Source organism: Pristiophorus japonicus, chromosome 2 (assembly GCF_044704955.1).
Source record: "Pristiophorus japonicus isolate sPriJap1 chromosome 2, sPriJap1.hap1, whole genome shotgun sequence".
Taxonomy (NCBI): domain Eukaryota; kingdom Metazoa; phylum Chordata; class Chondrichthyes; family Pristiophoridae; genus Pristiophorus; species Pristiophorus japonicus.
In genome coordinates, this window is record NC_091978.1 from 170,281,040 (window position 1) to 170,300,065 (window position 19,026).

The 19,026-nt window shown below is 48.8% G+C and overlaps 1 protein-coding gene across 1 annotated transcript; it reads left to right on the top strand.

Annotated features, from left to right (window-relative positions):
- Positions 1-10,330: 10,330 nt before the first annotated feature.
- LOC139229080 (putative nuclease HARBI1) lies at positions 10,331-11,128 on the top strand. The gene has a single exon (XM_070860740.1). It carries the CDS (start codon positions 10,331-10,333, stop codon positions 11,126-11,128), a length of 798 nt encoding a protein of 265 aa, XP_070716841.1.
- Positions 11,129-19,026: the final 7,898 nt, after the last annotated feature.

The window sequence follows — 19,026 nt, forward strand, 5'->3', positions numbered from 1 at the left end:
CTCTGCCTGCCCATTGGAGGCTGGTTTAAACGGGGCCGAGGTGACATGAGTGATCCCATTGCGGGTCATGAATTCTTTAAATTCGGCAGTGGTGAAACATGGCCCGTTGTCACTGACCAGTATGTCAGGCAGGCCGTGGGTGGCAAACATGGCCCTCAGGCTTTCAATGGTGGCGGTGGCGGTGCTTCCCGACATTATTTCACATTCAATCCATTTTGAAAAAGCATCCACCACCATCAGGAACATTTTACCGAGAAACGGGCCCGCATAGTCGACATGGATCCTCGACCATGGTCTGGAGGGCCAGGACCACAAACTTAGTGGTGCCTCTCTGGGCGCGTTGCTCAACTGAGCACACACGCTGCATTGCTGTACACAGGACTCTAAGTCAGAATCGATACCGGGCCACCACATGTGGGCTCTGGCTATCGCTTTCATCATTACTATACCCAGATGTGTGCTGTGGAGATCCGAGATGAACGTCTCCCTGCCCTTTTTTGGTAACACTACGCGGTTACCCCACAACAGGCAGTCTGCCTGAATGGATAGCTCGTCCTTTCGCCACTGGAACAGCTTGATTGGCTCTTGCATTTCAACGGGGATGCTGGCCCAGCTCCCATGCAGTACACAGTTTTTAACTAGGGACAGCAGAGGATCTTGGCTGGTCCAAGTCCTAATCTGGTGGGCGGTGACAGGTGATTTATCATTTTCAAATGTTTTCATGACCATCAACAAGTCTGCGGGCTGCGCCACCATCAACAAGTTTGCAGGCTGCGCCATTTCCACCCCCGTGATGGGCAATGGTAGCCGACTGAGAGCATCCGCACAGTTCTCGGTGCCTGGCCTGTGGCGGATGGTATAGTTATACGCTGATAGCGCGAATGCCCACCTTTGTATGTGGGCTGAGGCATTAGTATTTATCCCCTTGTTTTCAGCGAACAGGGATGTGAGGGGCTTCTGATCGGTTTCCAGCTCAAATTTGAGGCCAAACAGGTACTGATGCACTTTCTTTACACCGAACACATGCGCTAATGCCTCTTTCTCAATCATGCTGTAGGCCCTCTCGGCCTGGAAGAATAGGCAACAGGTTGCAACTTCCCCGCAACGTTAGCTTGTTCTAATACACACCCGACACCATACGACGACGCGTCACATGTTAGCACAAGTCTTTTACACAGGTTATACAATACAAGCAGCTTGTTGGAGCATAAAATGTTTCTGGCTTTCTCAAAAGCAATTACTTGTTTTTTTCCCCAAACCCAGTTCTCACCTTTGCGTAATAACACATGTAGGGGCTCTAAGAGGGTGCTTAAGCCCGGTCGGAAATTACCAAAATAGTTGAGGAGTCACAGGAATGACCGCAGCTCCGTGACATTCTGTGGCCTGGGCGCGTTCCTGATAGCCTCTGTCTTGGCGTCTGTGGGCCGAATGCCGTCCGCCACGATCTTTCTCCACAAAAACTCCACTTCTGTTGCCAAGAAGACACATTTCGACCTCTTCAGCCGCAGCCCTACGTGATCCAGTCGCTGGAGGACCTCCTCCAAGTTTTGTAGGTGCTCAGCGGTGTCCCGACCCATGACCAATATGTCGTCCTGAAAGACCATCGTGTGTGGTACCGACTTGAGTAGGCTCTCCATGTTTCTCTGGAAGATCGCTGCAGCTGACCGAATTCCAAACGGGCATCTGTTGTAGACGAACGGTCCCTTGTGCATGTTGATGCAGGTGAGGCGCTTCGGAGACTCCTCCAGCTCCTGCGTCATGTAGGCCAGAGTCAGGTCAAGCTTGGTGAACGTCTTGCCTCCTGCCAGCGTCGCAAATAGGTCATCTGCCTTAGGTAGCGGGTGTTGGTCCTGTAGCGAGAAACGATTAATAGTTACTTTATAATCGCCACAAATCCTGACCTTGCCATCACTTTTGAGTTCTGGAATAATCGGGCTGGCCCACTCGCTGAATTCCACTGGGGAGATGATGCCCTCGCGTTGCAGCCTGTTCAGCTCAATTTCCACTCTCTCCCTCATCATGTGAGGTACCACTCGTGCCTTGTGGTGAATGGGTCGTGCCTCTGGGACCAAGTGGATCCGCACCTTCGCCCCGGAAAAGTTTCCAATGCCTGGCTCAAAAAGAGAAGGAAATTTGTTAAGAACCTGGGTACCTGAGGCCTCATCGACATGTGATAGCGCTCGGATGTCATCCCAGTTCCAGCGGATTTTGCCCAGCCAGCTCCTTCCAAGCAGTGTGGGGCCATCGCCCGGGACAATCCAGAGTGGCAGTTCGTGCACCGTGCCCTTGTAGGCGACCTTGACCATGGCGCTGCCCAGGACAGTGATGAGCTCTTTGGTGTACGTTCTCAGTTTCGTGTGGATGGGGCTCAGGGCTGGTCTGAATGCCTTGTTGCACCACAGTCTCTCAAACATCTTTTTACTCATGATGGATTGGCTAGCACCAGTTTCCAGTTCCATGGCTACGGGTAAGCCATTCAATTTTACGTTTAGCATTATAGGTGGACATTTCGTCGAAAATGTGTGCACCCCGTGTACTTCAGCATCTGTCTCCTCTCTCTGAGGCTTGAAATTGCTTTGATCCACCATGGACCGATTTTTCTCTGCCACGTGGTGGTTAGCAGGTTTTGCAGAGCTTGCAGCTCGTTTGCAAGCTCGTTGGAGGTGCCCCATTGTTCCACAGCTCTTGCAAACATACCCTTTGAAGCGGCATGAATAGGCTGAATGGAAGCCTCCACAACGCCAACAAGGTGTGAATTGCCTTGCATTCATCCTTTGTTGGGGACTCTGAGTCATCTGGGTCACCTGAGGCCTGCTGGCAGTTGCAGACTTGTGGGTTCTGCCCTGTACATTTCTGCTCGCAAACACAGTTCCAGTTAACTTATGAACATTGCTAGCACTTGTGTGCTGAGAGATTTGTTTGGTGTTAACACTGGTGGACATAAACGCCTGTGCTATCGCAATGGCCTTACTGAGGGTTTTTGTAGGATGGTCCCGTGGCCAATGCCCAGTACAAAAAAGTCTCTGAGCATTTGCTCCAGGTAGCCATCAAACTCACATTGTCCTGCAAGTCGCCTTAGCTCGGCGACGTAGTTCGCCACTTCCTGACCTTCAGATCACTGGCACGTATAGAACTGATACCTTGCCATCAGCACGCTCTCCCTGGGGTTAAGATGCTCCCGAACCAGTGTACACAGCTCCTCATATGACTTATCTGTGGGTTTCACTGGAGCCAGAAGATTCTTCATGAGGCTGTAGGTCGGTGCCCCGCAGACTGTGAGGAGGACCGCTCTCCTTTTTACAGCGCTTACTTCTCCATCCAGCTCGTTGCTACAAAGTACTGGTCGAGCCGTTCGACATAGGCTTCCCAGTCCTCACCCTCCGATAAATTCTCCACGATGCCCACAGTTTGATGCATCTTTGCGTTGGATTCGTATTCTCGTCGCCAGTTATTGTGTTCCTAACACAGATGAGGCTGCACACAGGGAGGTTAAAGTAACAGTGACCTCAGTCTTTAATAAGTCACTCCAGAGTGAGGAACAGGCCTTAGGGGCCGACTTATATACAGTGCTCCCAAGGGATGCTGGGATCCCTTGGGACTTCAGGGGATGAGCTCCCTGGTGGCGGAACATGGGAGTGCATGCTTTACAGATACACAACAATAGCAAAGGTCTAAAGTTATTACACGCATTAAACAAAGGAACATTGGTTAAGTGAGTGGGAAAAGTTGTGACAAATGGAGTTCAATGTGAGGAAGTGTGAGATCATCCACTTTGGAAGAAAGAGAGACCAGAGTATTTTCTAAATGGAGAGAAGATAAGTGAGCAGAGAGAGGTTGAAGTCCAAGTACAGAAATGATTAAAAGCTAGTGAACAGGTACAAATAATAATTACAAATGCTAATGGAATTTTTGCCTTTATCTCAAGTGGGCTGGAATACAAAGGGATGGAAGTTATGTGACAGTTGTACGGTGCTCTGGTGAGAACTCAACTTGAGTACTGCATTCAGTTTGGGCACCGCAACTCAAGTAGGATATATTGGCCTTGGAGCAAGTGCAGCAGGGGGTGGGGTGAATAGGGTTAAGTTACAAGGATAGAAACATAGAAAATAGGTGCAAGAGTAGGCCATTCGGCCCAACAAGGCTGCACCACAATTCAATAAGATCATGGCTGATCATTCACCTCAGTATCCCTTTCCTGCTTTCTCTCCATACCCCTTGATCCCTTTAGCCTTAAGGGCCATATCTAACTCCCTCTTGAATATATCCAATGAACTGGCATCAACAACGCTCTGCGGTAGGGAATTCCACAGGGTAACAACTCTCTGAGTGAAGAAGTTTCTCCTCATCTCAGTCCTAAATGGCCTACTCCTTATCCTTAGACTGTGTCCCCTGGTTCTGGACTTCCCCAACATCGGGAACATTCTTCCTGCATCTAACCTGTCCAGTCCCGTCAGAAATGTATATGTTTCTATGAGATTCCCTCTCATCCTTCTAAACTCCAGTGAATACAGGCCCAGTCGATCCAGTCTCTCCTCATATGTCAGTTCTGCCATCCCAGGAATCAGTCTGCTAAACCTTCGCTGCACTCCCTCAATAGCAAGAACGTCCTTCCTCAGATTAGGAGACCAAAACTGAACACAATATTCCAGGTGAGGCCTCACCAAGGCCCTGTACAACTGCAGTAAGACCTCACTGCTTCTATACTCAAATGCCCTAGCTATGAAGGCCAACATACCATTTGCCTTCTTCCCGGCTGCTGTACCTGCATGCCAGCTTTCAATCACTGATGTACCATGACACCCAGGTCTCGTTGTTCCTCCCATTTTCCTAATCTGCCGCCATTCAGATAATATTCTGCCTTCGTGTTTTTGCCCCCAAAGTGGATAACCTCACATTTATCCACATTACACTGCAGCTGCCATGCATTTGCCCACTCACCTAACCTGCCCAAGTCACCCTGCAGGTTTTTAGCGTCCTCCTCACAGCTCACACCTCCACCCAGCTTAGTGTCATCTGCAAACTTGGAGATATTACACTCAATTCCTTCATCTAAATCATTAATGTATATGGTAAACAACTGGGGTCCCAGCACTGAGACCTGCGGCACCCCACTAGTCACTGCCTGCCATTCTGAAAAGGATACGTTTATCCCGACTCTCTGCTTCCTGTCTGCCAACCAGTTCTCTATCCACGTCAGTATATTACCCCCAATACCATGTGCTTTGATTTTGCACACCAATCTCTTGTGTGGGACCTTGTCAAAAGCCTTTTGAACATCCAAATACACCACATCCACTGGTTCTCCCTTGTCCACTCTACTAGTTACATCCTCAAAAAATTCCAGAACATTTGTCAAGCATGATTTCCCTTTCATAAATCCATGCTGATTGGACCGATACTGTCACTGATTTCCAAATGCGCTGCTATTTCATCCTTAATAATTGATTCCAGCATTTTCCCCACTACTGATGTCAGGCTAATTATAATTATCCATTTTCCCTCTCACTCCTTTTTTAAAAAGTGGTGTTACATTAGCTACCCTCCAGTCCATAGGAACTGATCCAGAGTCGATAGGCTGTTGGAAAGTGATCACCAATGCATCTACTATTTCTATGGCCACTTCCTTAAGTACTCTGGGATGCAGAATATCAGGCCCCGGGGATTTATCGGCCTTCAATCCCATCAATTTCCCTAACACAATTTCCCGCCTAATAAGGGTTTCCTTCAGTTTCTCCTGCTCACTGGACCCTCGGTCCCCGAGTATTTCCGGAAGGTTATTTGTGTCTTCGTTTTGGAAGACAGAAACAAAGTATTTATTCAAATGGTTTGCCATTTATTAGTTCCCCATTATAAATTCACTTGAATCTGACTGCAAGGGACCTACGTTTGTCTCCACTAATTTTTTTCTCTTCACATATCTATGGAAGCTTTTGCAGTCAGTTTTTATGTTCCCGGCAAGCTTCCTATCATACTCTGTTTTCCCCCTCCTAATTAAACCCTTTATCCTCCTGTGCCAAATTCTGAATTTCTCCCAGTCCTCAGGTTTGCTGCTTTTTCTGGCAAATTTATATGCCTCTTCCTTGGATTTAACACTATCCTTAATTTCCCTTGTTAGCCACGGTTGAGCCACCTTCCCCGTTTTATTTTTACTCCAGACAGGGATATACAATTGTTGAAGTTCATCCATGTGATCTTTAAATGTTTGCCATTGCCTATCCACCGTCAACCTTTAAGTATCGTTAGCCAGTCTATTCTAGCCAATTCATGTCTCATACCATCGAAGTTACCTTTCCTTAAGTTCAGGACTCTAGTCTCTGAATTAACTGTGTCACTCTCCATCTTAATGAAGAATTCTACCATATGATGGTCACTCTTCCCCAAGGGGCACAACAAGATTACTAATTAGTCCTTTCTCATTACACATCACCCAGTCTAGGATGGCCAGCCCTCTCGTTGGTTCCTCGACATATTAGTCTGGAAAACCATCCCTAATACACTCCAGGAAATCCTCCACTGTATTGCTACCAGTTTGGTTAGCCCAATCTATATGTATATTAAACTCACCCATGATAACTGCTGCACCTTTATTGCATGCATCCCTAATTTCTTGTTTGATGCTGTCCCCGACCTCACTACGACAGTTTGGTGGTCTGTACACAACTCCAACTAGCGTTTTCTGCCCTTTGGTATTCCGCAGCTCCACCCATACAAATTCCACATCATCCAAGCTAATGTCCTTCCTTACTGTTGCGTTAATGTCCTCTTTAACCAGCAACGCTACCCCATCTCCTTTTTCTTTTTGTCTATCCTTCCTGAATGTTGAATACCCTTGGATGTTGAGTTCCCAGCCTTGGTCACCCTGGAGCCATGTCTCCGTGGTGCCAATTATATCATATTCATTAATTGCTGCCTGTGCAGTTAATTCATCCATCTTATTCCGAATACTCCTCGCATTGAGGCACAGAGCCTTCAGGCTTGTCTTTTTAACACATTTTGCCCCTTTAGACTTTTGCTGTAATGTGGCCCTTTTTGATTTTTGCCTTGGGTTTCTCTGCCCTCCACTTTTACTTTTCTTCTTTCTATATTTTGCTTCTGCCCCCATTCTACTTCCCTCTCTCTTTCTGCATAGGTTCCCATCCCCCTGCCATATTCATGTAACCCCTCCCCAACAGCACTGGCAAACACTCCCCCTCGGACATTGGTTCCAGTCCTGCCCAGGTGCAGACTGTCCGGTTTATACTGATCTCACCTTCCCCAGAAACGTTTCCAATGTCCCAGGAATTTGAATCCCTCTCTTCTGCACCACTCCTCAAGCCACGTGTTCATCTGAGCTATCCTGCGATTCCTACTCTGACTAGCACGTGGCACTTGTAGCAATTACTACCTTTGAGGTCCTACTTTTTAGTTTAACTCCTAGCTCCCTAAATTCAGCTTGTAGGACCTCATCCATTTTTTACCTATATCGTTGGTACCTATATGCACCATATGCACCACGACAACTGGCTGTTCACCCTCCCCCTCCAAAATGTCCTACAACCGCTCTGAGACATCCTTGACCCTTGCACCAGGGAGTCAACACATACCATCCTGGAGTCTCGATTGCGGCCACAGAAACATCTGTCTATTCCCCTTACAATAGAATCCCTACCACTATAGCTCTGCCACTCTTTTTCCTGCCCTCCTGTGCAGCAGAACCATCCACGGTGCCATGGACTTGGCTGCTGCTGCCCTCCCCGATGAGTCATCCCCCTCAACAGTACCCAAAATGGTATATTTGTTTTGGAGGGTATGACCGCACTACCTTCCTTCCACTGCTCTTCCTGTTGGTCACCCATCCCCTATCTGTCTGTGTAACCATTACCTGCAGTATGACCAACTCATGAAACGTGCTATTCACGGCATCCTCAGCATCGTGGATGATCCAGAGTGAATCCACCAGCAGCTCCAGTGCCGCAATGCAGTCTGTCAGGAGCTGCAGCAGGAGACACTTCCTGCACATGTAGTCGTCAGACACACTGGATGCTTCCCTGAGTTCCCACATAGCACAGGAGGAGCATGACGCCTCTCCTGCCTAGATTAACTTAATTTGGCAACAACAATGGTAAAGGTTATCTACTGATAAAGCAAAAGAAAAAGAAAAATCACTTACCCCCTTGGCTGTGACGTCACCCTTCGATTTCTTTCTACTTCCTTGTTTACCTTCTGCCTCTGCAGCTGCTGGCCTTCTCGAACTCCTCTCGAACTCCTGACTTGCAGGCCTTTTATAGGCCTCCAACTCCCCGGACTCCCGCCTCCTCGAACTCCTCTCCGAACTCCTGACTCGCAGGCCTTTTATAGGCCTTCGATTTCCCGGACTCCTGCTTCCTCAAACTCCTCTCCGAACTCCTGACTCGTGGGCCTTTTATAGGCCTTCGACTCCCCAGACTCCCACCTCCTCGAACTCCTCTCCGAACTCCTGACTCACGGGCCTTTTTTAGACCTCCGATTCCCCGGACTCCTGCCTCCTCAAACTCCTCTCCGAACTGACTCACGGATAGGTTACATTGACACGAGGCTTGTATTACATAGAAGATTAAGGGGTCATCTAATTGAGGTGTTTAAGATGATTAAAGGAGTTGATAGCGTAGATAGAGAGAAACTATTTCCTCGGGTGAGGGAGTCCAGAACAAGGAGGCTTAACCTTAAAATGAGAGCTAGACCATTCTGGGTGATGCCATGAAGCACTTCTTCGCACAAAGGTTAGTGGAAATCTGGAACGCGCTTCTCCAAAAAGCTGTTTAGACTAGGTCAATAATATTTAAAAACTGAGATTCATAGATCATTGTTAGGCAAGGGTATTAAGGATTAATCAAGGTGGGTAGATGGAGTTAAGATAATAGATCAACCATGATCTTATTGAATGACGGAACAGACCCGACGGGCTGATTGGCCTACTCCTGTTCCTATTTCTTATCTCCTATTACTGAAGTAAAACGAGCGGGCGATCTGCTGTTGTCTGTTAGAACCATTACAGTTGACCCTTATATCAGATGACAAGATGCCTTTAAATCGTTATGTCCTTTAAACAAATGGAAACCAGATGACAGCTATCAGCCGCTCGTTTTACTTCAGTAATAGAAGATAAGAAGTAGGAGCAAGTGTAGGCCACAGGGCCCTTCAAGTCGGCTCTGCCATTCAATAAGATCATGGCTGATCTTCTACCTCAACTCCACTTTCCTGCCCGATCCCCATATCCCTTGATTCCTAGACTCCAAAAATCGATCTATCTCAGCCTTGAATATACTCAATGACACCGCATCCACAGCCCTCTGGGACAGAGAATTCCAAAGATTCACAATCCTCTGAGTGAAGAAATTCCTCCTCAGCTCAATCTTAAATGGATGAACCTTTATCCTGAGACTATGGGACCGAAGGCCTGTTTCTTAAGGCCTGTTACCACCGGAAATTGGCAGCCACGCTGCAGAATGGAGTGGCTGCCAACTTTCCGTCCAATGGCTCCCATAGCCAAATTACCCTCCCGAGGTTTTCTGGCGGTTACCATCACCGCCCCGCTTACCCCACCCCACCCCCCCAGTCCCATGGCGGTGCTGGCCAGCACTCCTAAGAGCGTCATCGCTGCGTGCACCACCGAGCTCCCGGGCCGGAAGCCACATTGCCGTTTCAAAGTCCTCCCACCGCTCGGCGGTGCCAAGAGTTGGTATTTTCAGATGGTGCATAGTTCTCATGCACACCGCTGGAGTGTCTTAAAGGTCTGTTGCTTTGGTCTGATTTTGTGTCGGCAACTTTTTCCTGTTGTTTCACTAGCAGTGTAAGGATACAGTGTGCGCTGCTTTGCGAGTGCTGAAGGCACCTTCCACCTGCAGAACAGGAAGGTCACTTGGAGGAGGCTGTGCTTGTGGAGGCCTTTGAAATGGGGGCAGTGCTGGCAAGCCAATGCCTCCTGCACATTGTGCGCGCTGCTGAGGCACGGAGAAGAAAGCGTCGCTGCGGGCAATGGCTGCAGAGGCAGTGGGCAAGGGCCGCAGATATCATTGCTGCCCAGCATGGAGAGGGCCAGGGAAATGGCTACAGAGGGGAGGCAAGAGAGATGCCATTTGAAGGCCCTCAGCAAGGGCGTCCCCAAAGGAGGAGAATCAGGTACGCGGACTCCACACACCAGATACTGAGCCAGCAGGAGCGGAGGCAGCCTACAGCGGAGCCAAATGCTGGGCAGCAACAGCAGCCTGAAGAGATGGAGGAGGCAGCACAGCAACAGGAAGAAGCCAATGAACCAAATCACAGAGGACGACGGCTACATAGACGTGGGGCCAACAGGCCATATTAAGAAAGGATGTTCCGCCAGCAATTCTCAGACAGGGATATGAATGATGATCAGTGCCTGCGCAGACTAAGATTCCGGAAGGACATCATGACAGAGCTTTGCAATATCCTACAGGCAGAATTGGAGTCACAAACACTGGTCATGACAGCCCTGAGCGTGGCATCCAAGGTCACTTTCGCCCTTAACTTTTATGCAACTGGGTCCTTCCAAGCTGCCACTGTGGACATGTTCAACATATCGCAGTTTGCGACCTACACATCGATACGGGAGATCACAGATGCTCTGTATTGGAGGAAGGCCAATTACATCTCATTCCCCATGACCAGAGAGAAGCAATTGGAGCGCCAGACTGCATTCCTGCGCATTACGGACTTCCCCAGAGTCCAGGGGGTAATTGACTGCACCCATTTAGCTCTCGGGGCACCCCAACAAACTCCCGAGCAATTCAGAAACCGCAAGGGATTCCTCTCCCTCAATGTCCAACTCGTTTGCGACCACAACCGCAAGATTATGGAAGTGGATGCCCGGTTTCCCGGCAGCAGCCACGACTCTTTCATACTGCACCAGAGCAGTTTGCCACGCCTTTTCACTGGTACCAATGAAGATTGTGGCTGGCTCCTTGGTGATAAGGGATATGCACTGAGCACTTGGCTCATGACTCCTCTGCGCAACCCTAGATCTGCTGGGCAGGTCGCATACAATGAGAGTCTGACAGCCACCAGGAGCATCATCGAACACACATTTGGCATTCTCAAACAGAGATTCCGTTGCCTGGACCACTCGGGGTGTGCTGCAGTACTCACCTGAGCATGTCTCCATATTCGTGGTGGTGTGCTGCATGCACCACAACCTCGCCATCATGAGGGCACAGCCATTGGAGGACAAGACAGCAATGGCACTTGTGGAAGAGGAGGAGGAGGCACATGAGGAGGAGGCAGGATGTGGGTGGCCAGCCACGCAGGAGGCGGCGTCGCCATCGTGACCCTGCAAAGGAAGCACAGAGCTGTCTGATAGCTGTGCGGTTCACATAACTAAATACCCAGTTGCATCTGGCCATGTCCATTAAACCTATGAGTCCTACATAATAATTAGGAGCAGGAGTAGGCCATTTGGCCCCTCGAGCCTGCTCCGCCATTCAATAAGATCATGGCTGATCTTACACATCATAATCTCACAAATCATGCCTGCATATTGGAATGAGACAGCTCATCAGAAATTTCAAACACAAAGTAAAGGTTTATTAGAACCCAAAACAATGGTTGTGCTAAACATTAACGTAATTAATTTTCACCCTTGTGCAACTCCTTATTACCCTCTTATGCAGCCCTATTCTTACATTACGCTGCAGTGTCTTCCCTGTGACTGCATCATGACTTTGCGAAGGCTGATGTGTGTCTGTAGAGTTGTCTTCATCTACAGATGTCCTTCTTGGATGCCATCGACCAGCTCTGGCCCTGGAAGTGCTAGCTGCAGATTGGGCCATATCCTCCTGTGCGCCTTCAGTTGGAAGTGGCTGGGTACGATGCCATGATTAGCAGCAATTGCGGAGTGGCAGGTCTCGGCTCAGGGCTGCTGTGAACCGGAGAGCCCACATCAGTCTCCTGCTCCAAGGAGCCATCGCCGCCGCCCCCCCCGCCACAGGGTGGCACCTCACCTCCCCCATAAAGCTGCTGGAGCACAGATCGGCGAGATGGAGTGACATTGGCAGCAGTCCGATCTCGTGTAGCCTCCAGCTGAGACTGCAGGAGAGCAGTCACACTCTGGAAGCCATCAGAGACAACAGCAGTAAGATACTCCGTGGCCTGTTGCCTAGAATGCAGGAGAGCATTCTGAGTATCCAGGGCAGCGGCCATCCTCTCCCAGGAAGCACAGCCATGCTCGTGTCTGTGCTACAATGGCAGCTGTCACCCCCGTCAAGAGGTGCGTCATCGCAGCTGGATCCGCATGGTCACCGTGGGATTCCACCAACGACTGCACACTGGCAGTGATGGTCCCCATGGTATGTGCAGGGCTGTCCACAGTGCGGGAGACGGACTCCTCCACGCTTCTCACCACTTGCGACTGAGGAGAGCAAAATTCACCAGAACCCCCTCTGTGTTTGGGCTCAATCGAAAGGAAATTTAATTTGGGACTATCTACCAAAAAGTTTGGAACTCTAAAGTGCTTATGAACTTTTACAAGACGAATTCAAGCCTGTGGGTGGACCTAGGGATCAAAGGAAGCCCACTTGATTATTGGAACTGTCTGGTTGTGAGGAATGAGGTGACCTGTCTGGAAGAATGAGTATTTGGAAACCTTCCTCCACAAGAGACATTACCATCACAAATCACCCAGAGGTGGCTCCCCATCAACATGGATCTGGACAAACCATTTTCAGCATATACATCACAAAGAGGCCCAATCCAGCCTGTATGCGAAAGGCTAAGCACAAAAGGACATCGCAATTACCAAACTAATATTTCCATCAGGAAACAGTTTTTCGAACGTCAACCCACCCAAGACATATCAACTTTAACGAGCTCGACAAAATATTACAAAGAACCAAGTCCGCCAAAATTATACAAAGGATTGTGAAGAGATTTGGTGGCAAGATTAGAACATTGAAATTGTATAACTGGCCACTGTTTTCAACAGAGGTTAGACAAGGTTAGAGAGAGAATGAGAGAAACCAACGTGACAGTTGTAAAACTAACTTCTCCAGCCTCGAAGTCTTGAAGACCTGAAGGAAGGAAGAACATCATCATCTATCATTAACTATCAAAAGTATTGGTAAGCATAAATCCCTGCCGCCCTGGAGTCTAACCTAGCTAGAATTAGGTATTGGGAGGTGGAAGGTATAATTTTACTGCAACCCCCTTTGAATGTGTAGTGTATGGTACTTTATTAAAGTGATTTTAAGTTTGACCTTGTACCTTTCTTTGTATTGTTCTTTATTAGAGTGATTTTAAGTTTGACCTTGTACCTTTCCTTGTACTATCCTTTATTAGAGTGATTGTAAGTTTGGCCGTGTATTTTCTTACTGGAGTAATAAGCCTGTATTACTTCGACTGTAATAAAAACAAAGTTCTTTGCATCAAACCAGCGTCCTCTGCACTTTTGTCACACCCCCCAAATAAATCCAGAGTACAGAACCCAAGGGAGGGGGAGCGATTCGAAACCGCTCAAGTTGGTCAGAAGGGAACCTGACCCCCTCATAGAGACCCACACACCACCGCCCCAACCCCTGCCCCCCCCCACCCTTACACGACCTCCTCTCGGACACCCCTTGCATTGCCGCCAACAGTTCCGCTTGCATAGCCTCCACCCTTTGTTTCTACGCCCCAACATCGATGGGCTTGTCTGAGTCCTCCTCAACAAGACTCAGCTGCGCAATCGCCCCCCGGAGAGATGGCACCCGAGCTTCCCTTGGCCCTGCACCATACTGCAGCTCGCTAGGCCCCAGTGCTTCACCCGGTACAGATCCCTCTCCTATATCTAGGTTACACGACCGCGGACTCCCAGTATCTGAGCTGGTGTGTGGGACTTTAGGAAGCAGTGACGCACTGCTGCTGGCAGAGCTGTTCCCCTCTCCATCTACCTCATCCGAGATGCCGTCTGTGATGCTCATTATGACACTCGGGGTCTCATCTGCAATCATAAATGGGAGAAGGGGGGCCGTGAGGGTGAGGAGTTGCATTGCACCATGCAGCAAGCATGTTTGCACAAAACCATAAGCAGAAGCCAGGTAGGCCATTTCAGTGTGAGGGAGAGATGGCATTGCACAAAGGCCTTCACTTACCCATGCTGCCTCCAGCGACATCGGAGGAACCAGCAGCCATAGGGACACCAATGTGCGCGCCCACTAGCTGCTGCACCCTCTGCTCAAGATTGGTGAGCTGCACATTCTGCGATTCCCCACCACCTGTGGCTTGCTGGTCAGCACGGTTCTGTGCCACCTTGGCCTGTAAAGCAACAAAGGGTTGGTAAGTGGCATTTTCAAGAGGCCTCGGCAATGAGTGCAAGTCTGGGTCGATTACATGCAGCTGTGAATCTGAGATGCAAGGCATCTTCCATTGTGAGTGTGCACACGTACAGGCCGAGCAATGAACAGGCACTCTAGCTACTATGTAGTGTTGGTGATAAAGAAGTGAAGGTGAAGGACAGTCTGGCAGATGTAATGTGAGGAGTTAGGGGACAATGTACTCACTTTCATTTGGCAAATAAGATCGTTTAGCCTTTTCCTGCATTGTTTGGTGATCCGCTGGTGAATTGAGCTCCACGAAACCTCCTCCGCGATCTCCCTCCAGGCCTCGTTGAAGATGGCCCGACTTGGTCGTGCACTACTTTCAGGGAACAGTATCTGCCTTCTTCCCTCCACACCTTCCAGTAGAGTCTCCAGCTCCACGTCACTCAAGCGACAGCCCCTCCTCAAATCTCCCCTTGCAGCCATCTCCTTGGATACAAGTCAGAACGCAGTCAAGACATAGAAACATAGAAATTAGGTGCAGGAGCAGGCCATTCGGCCCCTCGAGCCTGCACCGCCATTCAATAAGATCATGGCTGATCGTTCAACCTCATTACCCCTTTCCTGCTTTCTCTCCATACCCCTTGATCCCTTTGGTCGTAAGGGCCATATCTAACTCCCTTTTGAATATATCTAATGAACTGGCCTCAACAATTTTCTGCAGTAGAGAATTCCACAGGTTAACCACACTCTGAGTGAAGAAGTTTCTCTTCATCTCGGTCCTAAATGGCTTACCTCTTATTCTTAGACTGTGACCCCTGGTTCTGGAACTCCCCAGCAACGGGAACATTCTTCTTGCCTCTAACCTGTCCAATCCCGTCAGAAATGTATATGTTTCTATGAGATCCCCTCTCATTCTTCTAAACTCCAGTGGATACAAGCCCAGTTGATCCAGTCTCTCCTCATATGTCAGTCCTGCCATCCCGGGAATTAATCTGGTGAACCTTCGCTTCACTCCCTCAATAGCAAGAATGTCCTTCCTCAGACTAGGAGACCCAAAACTGAAAACAATATTCCAGGTGTGGCCTCACCAAGGCTCTGTACAACTGTAGTAAGACCGCCCTGCTCCTATGCTCAAATCACCTCGCTATGAAGGCCAACATACCATTTGCCTTCTTCACTGCCTGCTGTACCTGCATGCCAACCTTCAATGACTGATGTACCATGACACCCAGGTCTCATTGCACCTCCCCTTTTCCTAATCTGTCACCGTTCAGATAATATTCTGTCTTTCTGTTTTTGCCACCAAAGTGGATAACCTCACATTTATCCACAGTATACTACATCTGCCATGCATTTGCCCACTCACCTAACCTGACCAAGTCACCCTGCAGCCTCTTAGCATCCTCCTCACAGCTCACACCGCCACCCTGGATCAACTGGACTTATATCCACTGGAATAAATAGCTAGGATCCCAGCACCGAACCCTGCGGCACCCCACTGGTCACTGCCTGCCATTCTGAAAAGGACCCGTTTATTCCGACTCTCTGCTTCCTGTCTGCCAACCAGTTCTCTGTCCACGTCAATACATTACCCCCAATACCATATGCTTTAATTTTGCACACTAATCTCTTATGTGCCTTTTGAAAGTCCAAAACTTGCCCTTTAAGAAGGCCAGGGAGCAGCTGCGTTATTAGCATAATCGTTTTGCATCCAATGATTAGCAGGGCAATGTCGCGGTCCAAACATCACTCCGCTGACACACCGTTGAAAGCAGTCCTTACCACCAGTCATTACCACTCTGCTCCATTTTCAGGTCGAAAAAGCCGAATTATACTCTTCACCCCATTCATATCGGTGGTAAGGGACGCTCAAATGCGGTGCCTCTGCTCCGTTTCGGGCGGAGGGCAATTTCTACCTCTATGTCTCCTAGTTCTAGACTCTCCAGCTGGGGAAACAACTTCTCAGCATCTACCCTGTCAATCCTCCTCAGAATCTTGTATGTTTCAATGAGATCAGCTCTCATTCTTCTAAACTCCAGAGAGTATAGACCCAATCTACTTAATCTCTCCTTAAAGGACAACCTCCTCACTCCAGGGATCATCTAGTGAACCTTGGTTGCACCGCCTCTGAGGCATATATGTCCTTTCTCAGATAAGGAGGCCAAAACTGTGCACAGTACTCCAGGTGTGGTCTCACCAAAGCCCTGTATAATTGTAGCAAGACCTCCTTACTCTTGTACTCGGATCTTCTTGCAATAAAGGCCAACATGCCATTTGCCTTCCAAATTGCTTGCCGTACCTGCATGCTAACTCTGTGTTTCCTGTACGAGGCCATCTAAATTGCTCTTAACATCATTTAATAGTTTCTCGCCATTTAGAAAATATTCTGTTTTTCTATTCTTCCTACCAAAGTGAATTTTCCCACATTATACTCCATCTGCCACCTTATTGCCCACTCACTGAACCTTTGCAGGCTTTTTGTGCCCTCTTTAAAGCTTACTTTCACACCGAGCTTTGTATCATTGGCAAACTTGGATACATTGCACTTGGTCCCTTCATCTAAGTCATTACTACAGATTGTAAATAGCTGAGGCTCCAGCACTGATCCTTGCGACTCCCCACTAGTTACAGCTTGTCAACCGGATATGACCCGTTTATCCCTAATATTGGTTTTCTATCCCTTAACCAATCCTCTATCCATGCTCATACATGACTCACAACCCCATGAGCCCTTATCTTGCAGAGCAATCTTTTATAGTATGCAGGTACAGCAAGTGATCAGGAAGGCCAATGGTATCTTGGCCTTTATTGCAAAGGGGATGGAGTATAAAAGCAGGGAAGTCTTGCTACAGCTATACAAGGCATGGGTGAAGCCACACCTGGAATACTGCGTGCAGTTTTGGTTTCCATATTTACGAAAGGATATACTTGCTTTGGAGGCAGTTCAGAGAAGGTTCATTAGGTTGATTCCGGGGATGAGGGGGTTGACTTATGAGGAAAGGTTCAGTAGGTTGAGCCTCTACTCATTGGAATTCAGAAGAATGAGAGGTGATCTTATCGAAACGTATAAGATTATGAGGGGGCTTGACAAGGTGGATGCAGAGAGGATGTTTCCACTGATAGGTGAGACTAGAACTAAAGGGCATGATCTTAGAATAAGGGCCCATTTAAAACGAAGATGAGGAGGAATTTCTTCTCTCAGAGGGCTGTGAATCTGTGGAATTCGCTGCCTCAGAGAGCTGTGGAAGCTGGGACATTGAATAAATTTAAGACAGAAATAGGCAGTTTCTTAAACGATAAGGGGTTATGGGGAACGGGTGGGGAAGTGGAGCTGAGTCCATGATCAGATCAGCCATGATCTTATTGAATGGCGGAGCAGGCTTGAGGGTCATATGGCCTACTCCTGTTCCTATTTCTTATGTTCTTATGTGGCATCTTATCAAATGCCTTTTGGAAATCCAAATATACCACATCCATTGGTCCCCTTTATCCTCAAAAATCATGAATAAATTTGTTAAACATGATGTCCCTTTCATAAAACCATATTGACTCTGCCTAATTGTCATGTATCCTACGTGGCTATTGTTGGTACTATCACAAGGTGTGCCACCAGAGGGCAAAGCAGTGGGAGACTTGTAGGTTACCTGTACAGGTGTGCCTGGCCTAGTATAAAAGGCAGGCCACCAGGCGTGATCCTCACTCTGGAGTTAACAAATAAAGGATGACAGTCACTACAGTTCAAGTACAACACACAGCCTCATGGAGCCATTACTGGACACAACAACTGCCGACGAGATTACGAACTTTCACGTGAAAATGGCTACCCTTGGTACGTTGCAGCAGTTCGCCAATGGTGATGATTGGAACGCCTTTGTGGAGAGGCTCGAACATTTCTTCACAGCAAACGACCTGACAGGAGACGACCTGGCCACACTGGCTGATAAGCGCAGAGATATCTTGCTAACCGGTTGTGGGCCCACTGTCTATGGCCTCGTCAGGGACTTGCTGGTACCAGCGAAGACAATGACCAAGATTTACAAGGAGCTCGTAACCCTGATCCATGAGCATCTCAAGCCTAAGGAGAACTTCCTCACAGCCAGACACCGGTTCATTACTCACCGACAGCCCAAAGGCCAGGAAATCGCGAAATACACCGCAGACCTCAGGAGGCTGGCAGCACCGAGCAAGTTCGGCAACCACCTCAACGAAGCGCTGTGGGACATTTTTGTCATTGGAATTGGCCATGACGGCCTTCTTCATAAGCTACTGTCGGCGGATACCACAGTCACACTGCAGAAGGTCATCTCTGTGAGCCAGGCATTCATGACCTTGACCTGCGGCTCTAGGTAGATGACTCACCCTCAGGACTCAAAGCCGGCAAGTACTGTGCACAGAGTGGCGCTGTTTAGAGGCTGGACTTAGGGGAGAGAGATGAGTACCTTAACTCAGAGTCCGCCGAGGGGGGCTAATCGAGTAGCACCAGGATCCCAAACCAAACAACACCCAGGCCAGCGAGTCAGCAGTCCCCTGTGCACTGCTCGACGACAGCTCCTCAGGGAGCAGCAGTGACTCAGGGCACAAAGAAAGGACAGGGAGGTCACAGGCACCTGTGAACCGGCCCGACGCTAGGGACCATGGCAACAACCCCAAGAGCAGGCAACTCGAGCCAACTGGGTTCTCACTGCCATCACCGGGCACTGCGCCACTACCAGACTGCAGGGACACCACCCAGCAGCTCTGGAACTAATCTGTCCTTATG

Excerpts from the sequence above, each read along its gene's own strand:
- LOC139229080 (XM_070860740.1), top strand. The coding sequence starts at position 10,331 with ATGTTCCGCCAGCAATTCTCAGACAGGGATATGAATGATGATCAGTGC.